Source organism: Diachasma alloeum, unplaced genomic scaffold (assembly GCF_001412515.2).
Source record: "Diachasma alloeum isolate Michigan unplaced genomic scaffold, Dall2.0 Dall_scaffold_00985, whole genome shotgun sequence".
Lineage (NCBI taxonomy): Eukaryota > Metazoa > Arthropoda > Insecta > Hymenoptera > Braconidae > Diachasma > Diachasma alloeum.
The window spans coordinates 57,706-67,558 of record NW_021681100.1 but is presented as its reverse complement, the minus strand read 5'-3'; the positions used below and the strand labels follow the sequence as shown (position 1 = coordinate 67,558).

Genomic DNA, 9,853 nt, shown 5'->3' with positions numbered 1-9,853 from the left:
ATAAGCCAAGAAAATCTAGTTAATAATATGGCCGTCGGTCACCGTCACCATCAATCCCCTCTGAACATCCATCAGAGCATGCATCAGAAGCAGATCAGGCTCAGTTCGATTTGTTTATGGCTCTGCAATATCAACTGAGGGATCGTTTAAAGGATACTCTCGCTGCCTTGAGGGCTACAAACCTGAAGAGACGACTGTCGAGAGACTCAAAGGAAGGGATAAGATCATCGAGACGCATTGTGGGGAGTTTCGATTCAATCATGTCAGCATCATCAAAACTCAGTCTATACTTCTAACTGATTCTGACTACACTCTCCTCAATACTTATGGGGAAGTCATGAACATCTATGATCGGGCACTTGGCGTCATCGGAGAACTGAGACATCAGATCACGAAGATCAGACAAGAGACTGAAGAGAATGATAAGGATCATTTATCGAAACTCAACATCAGGTTTTTGATGGAAAGTTTGAGGAGTGGAAGATTTTCGAAGACGTCTTTACTTCTCTCGTCAAGTCCAAGGCAAAGCTTGGAGCAGCTCAAAAAATGATCAGGCTTCAGAATGCACTGAAGGGAGAGCCGTACAAGATGATTTCCAATCTTCAGGTGTCTGCTGAGAACTTCGAAATCGCTTGGAATAAGCTGAAGGCTCACTACGACAGCCCAAGGCTTATCATCTCTGCGCACATCGATCGCATTCTAGATCTGAAGCCCATCAACGAGAAGACATCCAAGGGTCTTTCTACGCTAGTGAACACAGTCACACAATCGCTGGATGCACTGAAGTCTCTCGGTGCTCCTATCGAGCATTGGGATATCATCGTATCAACGGTCATTAGGAGAATCATCGTTCTCGATACCAAGAAGGCTTGGGAGGTTCATCTGGGATCAGGGAGGAATCCTCGTTCTCTCAGGGAGTTCCTTGACTTCCTAGAGGCAAGAGCTAGAGCCTTGGAAAATGTGGAGAGGGAAGATCCTGCAAAACCCTCCAAGATCAGCACTCTCCAGAAGAGCAAGGTTAAGCAGTCATCAGCTCGAGTTTATCAGACATCAGCTGTGACTGCACCATCAAACGACAAGGAATCATCAGAATAATCAACATCTGGACCTTTCTGTCGACATTGTGATGGTTCACATTGGCTGGGGTTCAAGTGTGAACGCTTCATGGCCAACTCTGCAGCTGAACGACGAGACTTTATCTCAAAAAGGAGCCTCTGTTTCAACTGCTTCGGTCCGCACAGGGGGGACAACTGCAAGAGCAGCATCACTTGCCAGAAATGCAAGGGCAAACATCATACGTCGATCCATGAGGAATCTCCAGAACATTGCAGAGAGACAGAGAGACAACAGGATCGTTCTCCAGCACCACCTGGACATGACAACCAAGAAGATCCAGGAGCAACCGGATCGAGAGGTTAAGTATAATTTTCCTTATTATTTATTCCGGCAAATGATACGGCCCTCATCTGGTTGTTTTCATCCCTAGGCAAATCATCATCATCGAGATCAACGGCGATAGAGAGAATTGACGACTCTCTCAACTCTCCAGAGGTCTCACAGGGGATTGCATCATCATCATCATCAGCATCGCGGTCAGTTGACGGTTCACCTGGCGATCTCCAGTCATCAGGAACATCATCATCAAGGTCAGAGAGAGCGGGGCTGTCCTCTGACAGCAAGGTCATCCAGGAGTCTTCATCGACATCATCAGATCAACGCGTTGTGCTGTTGGCAACTGTCAAAGCACATGCAGCATCAGCATCAGGTGGTACGGCTTCTAATTGATCGAGGATCAGAGGTCACCTTCATCACTGAACAACTGGTTCAGGTTCTTCGTCTTCGTCGATTATAATCGCACATCAGAGTCTTCGGAATTGGAGGTTTAGACTCAGGATCAACTCGTGGTGCCGTCAAAGTCACTCTTCACTGTCGATTTGACCTTCAAGATCAGGTCGAGATCACTGCTCACGTCTTGGCTAAGCTGACATCAACCTTACCATCAATTCACTGCACAAAGGCAGAGGAAAATCATCTTCAAGATCTTCAATTAGCATATAACAATTATCTCAAACCTGGATCCATCGACATCATCATCGAAGCTGATCATTATGGTCAGATCATTAGAAATGAGATCAACAAATTACCAGACAATCAGCTTGTTGCACAACAAACTATTTTTGGTTGGATAGTTTCTGGGACGGTCTGCTGTACAGACTGCAAGCCGAAGTCTTCTCTAACTGCAGTACGAGAGTTTTCGACTGAGCAGCTGTTAGATCTTCTTAAGAAGTTCTGGATTCAGGAGGAATTTCGATCAACTAAGGCGGAGCAGCTCAATCCTGAGGCGCAGGAGTGTGAGCTACACTTCCAAGAAACACATACAAGGGACAGTGAGGAGCGTTATGGGGTAGGTCTCCCACTCAAGACATCACCATCAGTTCTGGGCGATTCTAGGAGAACCGCTTTTCAACTACTTCATCGAACGGCGAAGAAACTAGAGACAAATCTGAAGTATGGAAAGCTCTACAAGGACTTCATCAAGGAATATGAAGATCTGGGACACATGAGAAGGGTCTCAGAGTCATCAGAGCCATCACCGGTCCACTATCTTCCTCATCACGGTGTCTTAAGGAAAGAGAGCATCACCACTAAACTCAGGGTAGTCTTCAACGGATCCAGTAAGACAACATCAGGAGTATCACTCAATTAGATACTTCATGCAGGAGGAAAGCTACAAATAGAAGTTTCAGACGTTCTCATCTGGCTGAGAACTCATCGCCTAATCATCGGGACGGACATCGTGAAGATGTTTCGTCAAATCAAGAATCATCCAGAGGACTGGGATCTCCAAAGGATTCTTTAGAAGGATGAGGCAGGCAACATCATCACCTATCAGCTGACAACAGTTACGTACGGGCAGACTTGTGCTCCATGGTTGGCTCCTCGAGTTCTTCAACAATTGGTTGAAGATGAGGGTCATCGGTTTCCACTGGCGGCTGTCTTCCTGACAAAAAAGAGATACGTCGACGACATCTACGGGGGAGCTGAATCTGAGGAACAGCTCAAGGATCTCATCAGTCAACTCATCAATCTTTGCATGGCGGGCGGTCTATCCCTGCAAAAACGGATATTAAATCATCAAGGAGTTCTACAGGAACTTAAATTATCAACGAAATCAACATCAGCTGTTCAATTCGAGGACACGACTGTCAAGGTATTGGGGTTGTGTTCGAATCCTTATTTAGACATTTTCATCTGCAAATCAAAGAAGTCATCACCGGACAAGATCACCAAAAGGACAATCCGCTCAGAGATCGCATAGATTTACGATCCTCTGGGACTCGTCGGACCGGTTATCATCAAGCCAAAGACCTTCATTCAGGAGCTGTTGGCTTCTCAAGATTGGTTGGGATGATCCAATGCCCGTGAGTCACATCAGACGTTGTAAAGAGTTCAGGAAAGAATTCTCACAACTGGATCAGATCTCCATTCCTCAGTGGCTTCAAACATCATCTACGTCAAGCAACATCCAACTTCATGAATTTGCTGATGCATCAAATCAAGCAACGGGGGCAGCAGTGTACATCAAAGTGGAAAATCATCTTGCAGAACTATCAGTCATCTTGGTTAGTGGAAAAACCAAGGTTGCACCATTGAAGAAAATAACAATTCCTCGTTTGGAACTGACAGCTGCTGTAATCCTCACAGATATGGTCATCTACATCAGGAAGATGCTGGAGAAAGAGACCCTAGAACTCTTTCTCTGGTCTGACTCCACGGTGGCGCTCACATGGATCAATGGTCACCCATCAAGATGGAAGGATTTTGTTCAGAATGGAGTTCTCAAGATCCTAAATTCCTTATCAGCAGCTGAATGGAGGTATATCAGAGGGGTCGAGAATGCAGCTGACTGTGCATCAAGAGGATTATCTCCAGATGAATTAGTGGAACATCATCTGTGGTGGAATGGTCCATCATGGCTGAAATCACCAAAGGAAGAATGGCCATTATCATCGATCGAATCATCAGCAGAAGCAGCTCTGGAGGAAAGACCAGTGGTTGCTCATCCAGTGGCGCTGAATCTGGAGAGACCTCAAGACTTCTTAGAGAGGTACTCCACAATCGACAGGCTGCTACGGATTTCAGGAAGAGTCCTACGAGCCACCAACAACATGAGAAGGGAACTAATCCCTAGATAACTAGATCTATAACCAGAGGAGCTGGAAGAAACCAAAATCTTCTGGATCAACTTCATACAGAATGAGCACTTTGGGTCAATCATCAATCAGCTCAACAATGGACAAGACATCAACAGAAATCACCCAATGGCAAGGCTGATTCCTTATGTGGACGAGGATCAAACACTACGTTTTGGCGGGCGGCTGAAAGGATCAGATCTTCAGCCAGAAGCTAAGAATCCAGCAATCCTATCCAAACAATCAAGGTTCACATCACTGGTCATCGAGGAAGCTCATCGTAAAACTTTTCATGGAGGTGTACAGGCAATGTTGGGATATATCAGACAAAGATACTGGATCATCGGTAGACGTTATCCAGTAAAATCCCACATCCTAAAGTGCGTCATCTGTGCTCGACATCGTGCAATCAGGGCACAACAACTGATGGCTCAGCTTCCTCCAAGAAGGATCACACCAGTTCGAGCATTTTTCCACACAGGAGTGGACTACGCTGATCCCTCGAAAAACAAGAGATGGAGAGGACCAGGAGCTAAGCAATATCAGGGCTACATCACAGTTTTCGTGTGTCTTGCCACGTCGGCAATTCATCTCGAACTCATCACGGATCTCACATCACAGGCCTTCATCAAAACCTACAAGAGGTTTACTGGAAGGAGAGGAATCTGTGCCACTCTCAGCAGCGACAATGCTAAGACATTTGTGGGAGCAGACAAGGAGCTTGGGCAGCTCTTGGACGAATCAAGGCAGGACATTCATCACATCATCAATGAGTTGGCATCAAATGGCAGTAAATGGATCTTCATCCCACCGCAATCACCTCACATGGGAGGAAAGTGGGAGGCTGCGGTGAAATCTGTCAAGTTTCACCTCAAACGAATCACAGAGAACCTACGAGGAGTTGAACATACTCATCGTACAAATCGAAGGTCAGCTAAATTCAAGGCCTCTCTGTGCACTACCAGATGACCCTGAGGACTGCAAGTTGAGAGACTACTACTTAGTTGATGTGAACTCGTTGAAATACGAATGGATACTATACGACGTCCACAGGTGATTTGCTCGAGATAGACTTATACGGTGAGAGGCTAAGCCTAAACTGATTCGCGCGTGTTTCGGTGACTTATGATTGATGACCCGAAGGGTCCCGGCGATTTCCGAAGTAGGCCGATGGTCGACCAGAATGTTCTGGAATTTTAGTTGCATTTCAAACAGGTGGAAAATGATCAAAAAAATTGCTCAACACTTCTGGGACAGGTGGTGATAGAAATCAATCACGATTTGATGAGCCGGGTGGTCGGAAGGAAAAAGTGAGGTTCGGGTTTACGAGTTGATAATTAGCCGGAGGTAATTTGATGAGTTTCCTTTAATAAACAAATAATCTTGCACTGAAAATTGCACAACACAGAGTTTAATAAATAGATGAGTTCCGAGTGGACTGTATACAAATTAACAAAAAGATGATTTGCAATGATAATGTTCGATAATAGATGCGATAATTTTGCGGCACTTTCACTCGATGAAGTTTGATGGCGTACTAAAAGATACGACACGTACGATCGTCCTCGTGCGTGTTCGTCGATGCCCGAAGGTTGCCGAGCGAGTAAAATTCGATATTTAGCCCGACTGCGGGATGATTTTCAACATCCCGCCCGCCCTGCGTCACCTCCAGCTGACGATGTTTAGCTGATGATTATGATGACGTATCATTGTTGACCTTCCAAAAGGTCGTCGTTGATCGGCAAAGGCACCAGCCTGTGGATGGACCTTTGAGACTCCTGGTTGCCTTTCCTCAGTGTGACAACTCTGGTCAAGTTGTTTTGTCCCGGATGAATTGCGATGACTCGAGCCAGAGGCCACTTGGCTGGTGGCTCCCGCTCGTCAATGATGAGGACCAACGAACCGATTTTTACTTCGTTCGTTGGCTGCTTCCACCGATAAATTTGCTGGTAACGATGAATGCACTCTCGTGCCCAGTGTTCTCAGAAATTCTGAAGCCTCTGGGAGATGATTTGCCATCTGTTCAGTCTTGCTGTGTTGATCTGCTGAAGTGAAGGCTCTGGAATTGTCGTGAGCGCTTCTCCTATGATAAAGTGTCCTGGTGTCAGGACTGATGTATCCTGCGGGTCGTTTGTGAGTGGGCAGAGGGGTCGTGAGTTAAGTATGGCCTCGACTTGCGTCAGAAGAGTCGTAAATTCTTCGTACCTCAAGGTCGAGGTGCCGATGACCCTTCGTAGATGATGTTTCGTTGATTTCACTGCAGCCTCCCACTTGCCTCCCATATGCGGCGAATGAGGAGGATTAAATTTCCATTCCGTTCCGTCGGATGCTAGCTGATCCCTGATAGTTGCCGATTCGCTTGATGCCTGGTCGAATAACCTTTGAAGTTCTCTCTCTGCCCCGATGAAGTTGACACCCCTGTCGCTGGACAGGGTTGCACAGATGCCCCATCTCGACGTGAAGCGTTTGTACGCTGCGATGAATCCCTCCGCTGTGAGGTCCGTTACCAGTTCCAGATGTGTTGCTGAAGTAGCAAAACATACAAACAGACAGATGTAAGCCTTGTACATTGTCTTGCTTGCCCCTGATCCTCTCCATCTCAGGATGTTGATTGGGCCTGCGAAGTCTACTCCTGAGTGGAGAAAGACCCTCGATGGTGTCACTCGTCGTGTTGGCAGCTGTCCCATCAGCTGTTGAGCCCTCAATGCTCTATGACGTGCGCAAATTACGCATTTGATGATGTGGGAGCATACTGGAGCTCGTCCCCCGATGATCCAGTACCGCTGTCTGATGTGTGCCAAAGTTAGTTGAGTTCCTCCATGGAAGCTCCATTGATGAGCCTCCGCGATGATGAGCGATGATAATGGCGAGTGACGGGGAAGAATGATTGGATTCTTCTCCTCCGGATCCAATGTTGATCGTCGTAGACGTCCGCCCAATCGCATGACGTCGTTATCCAGGTATGGCGTCAACGTTGCGATTCGATGATTCGGCGCTAAGGGGTTCCTGTCCCTCAGCGTGTTAACTTCTGCCTCGAAGTAGAGCTGCTGCGTGTATCTGACCCAAAACAGTCTCGCCTCTTCGAGTTCCTCTGGTTCCATTTGTGGAGAATCGGGTAGCGGCTGTCTTCTGAAGAGTTTTGCTGCGCGGTTTACCCAAGCTGTAACCCGCAGTAGTTTTGTGAGTGATGAGTATCTGATGATTAGCGCATTTGCCTCGGCAATCTGCACTGGATGTGAGCTGATCATGGGCGGCCTCGCTTCCTGTGCCGCTTCTGATGATACCTCTGTTGATGATGCTAGGTCCATTGATGATGCTAGCCATTGGTCTGGTAGCAGGACAAGCCATGATGGCCCTGTCCACCATAGATGGTGCTCCGCCAGTTGTTTCGGGGTGAGACCCCTTGATGCGCAGTCCGCCGGATTCTCCTTCCCATTGATGTGTTTCCAAGTTGCAGAGGGCAGGGTATCTCGTATCTTAAGAACCCTGTTCTGTACGAAATTCTTCCGACGGGCAGGGTCCCCGTTGATCCAGGTGATGGCTACCGATGAGTCGCTCCATAGATAAATCTTGATGTTGTCCAATTCCAAAGCCTTTTTGACATAAGCCACGAGTTTTGTGACCATGACTGCAGCCGTGAGCTCCAGTCTTGGAATGGTCTTCTTCTTGAGAGGTGCCACCTTGGTCTTGGCACAAACCAAGGTGACAGACGTTCCCGATGTCGCTGCGGATGTACGGAGATAGACCGATGCGCCCATTGCCAGATTTGATGCGTCCGCAAATCCATGAAGTTGAATTTCCGATGTACCGGGCGATAGATGTAGCCACCGTGGTATTGATAGGCTGCTCAAGTGTTGAAGCTGCTCTCTGAATGATTTCCAGCGATCCTTGTAGTCATCTGGAAGGGGATCGTCCCAGTTACGTTTGAGCAGCCATAATTCCTGGATGAGTATCTTTGCCGTGACGATCACCGGCGCGATGAGTCCCAATGGATCGTAGATTTGCACAATCTCGGACAAGGTTATGGGCTTGGTGATGGTGTCCTCGGTGAAAGTCTTTGCTTTATAATGAAAGGTGTCCGTGTGGGGCTGCCAGCATAGTCCCAACACTTTCACCGTTGATTCCTCGAATTCGATAGTTGGAGCTGATCCTGATGATATTCCGAGTCGTTCTAGAGCTTGCGGTGCATTGCTGCACCATTTTTGCAGGGGCATGGCGCCCGCCATGCAAAGTTCGATGAGCTGCTTGATAATGTTTTCCAGATGGTCTTCTGTTTCCGCGCCTCCGTATATGTCGTCAACATACCGTCCCTTGATGAATGTCGGTAAGGCCAACGGGAATCGATGGCCTTCGTCGATGGCCAACTGCTTCAGCACCCTCAGAGATAGCCAAGGTATGCAGCTGGTGTCGTATGTGACTGTCGTCAGATGAAAGTCGATGAGTTTTCCTTCGTCGTCTTTCCAGAAGATCCGTTGATAATCCCAATCGTTTCGATGAACACGAATCTGGCAGAACAGTTTCACAATGTCCGCACCAAATACTAAACGATGACGAAGTTACCAGATAAGCACGTCAGAGCTGTCTACTTGTATCTTCGGTCCTGGATGGAGTATGTCGTTAAGTGACACTCCTGATGAGCTGCGATGCGATGCGTCGAACACCACTCTCAATTTTGTGGTCGTGCTGTCTGGTTTAAGCACTCCATGATGAGGCAGGTAATATGCCTGCTTTGGTTCTGAAGTTGAAGGTGCTCGCTGCATGTGGTCCAGGGCCTCGTACTCTTCGATGAATTTCTTATAGAGGGTCTGAGTGACTGGATCTGACGATAATTTTCCCAATAGCTTAGATAGCCGTTTCTTGGCCGTTGATGCTATATCTCCCAAGGCGGCTGGTGATGATTTGAAGGGGAGACGCACGACATAACGTCCCGACGAATCCCTCTGATGAGTCTCGATAAAGTGTTGTTCGCATTCGGCTTCAGCTTTGCTCATGACAACTGTTGATGATGTATCCGGTAGCTCCTCCTGNCGTTGACCCTAGCTGTTGCCAAGACTACCAGTTGTGATGTTCCCTGAGGAATTCGTTGAGCTTCCAGAACGTTGATGTGTCCACCTGCTTTAATGGTTGTGGATCTGATTGTCGTTGATGAGCGACCTGGTATTTTTCTGCTTGTTGGTGATACCCTTGATGAGTGTTCTGATGATTCTCTGATTGTCGAAGATCTCCAACACGCCGTTGTTTTGAATGGCGTTGTTGTCCAACGTGGTATTTCTCTGATTGATGATGACCTCCGAGGTGGTACCCCTCTGATTGATGATGATCTCCAGTCTGATTGTGAGAGGTCGATGACCTCTTCATCTCGATGAGTGACCTGACCGAAGATTTGATTTGCGATGCTGTGTCTTGGCGTGATGATGGACCTGATGATACGCTGACAGGATCTGCCTTGATGAGTGGCTGATGTGGGATGAGGTTCTGGATGTATCCTGCCAACACACGGAACGGTTAAGCCCAGTTCAACATATTGTCCTAATAAATTGATACTTAACCGCTTGCGTTCTGTTGCTGCGCAGCTGCGTCCTGCTCTTCAGCGCGTACCCTAGCCAACATCTGTGGTACGTTGTGGATGAGAGTATGATGCTCTTCGCCACACGTCTTGC

At 47.5% G+C, this 9,853-nt stretch overlaps 2 protein-coding genes across 2 annotated transcripts; both read left to right on the top strand.

The window, feature by feature from the left end:
• The first annotated feature begins 1,164 nt into the window (after window positions 1-1,164).
• Window positions 1,165-3,319, top strand: LOC107045537. Its single transcript, XM_015267842.1, has 4 exons — window positions 1,165-1,414; window positions 1,487-1,768; window positions 1,887-2,675; window positions 2,967-3,319. Exons 1-4 carry the CDS (start codon window positions 1,165-1,167, stop codon window positions 3,317-3,319), a joined length of 1,674 nt encoding a protein of 557 aa, XP_015123328.1.
• A 1,003-nt stretch (window positions 3,320-4,322) lies between these two features.
• Window positions 4,323-5,162, top strand: LOC107045536. Its single transcript, XM_015267840.1, has one exon. It carries the CDS (start codon window positions 4,323-4,325, stop codon window positions 5,160-5,162), a length of 840 nt encoding a protein of 279 aa, XP_015123326.1.
• The last annotated feature ends 4,691 nt before the right edge of the window (window positions 5,163-9,853 follow it).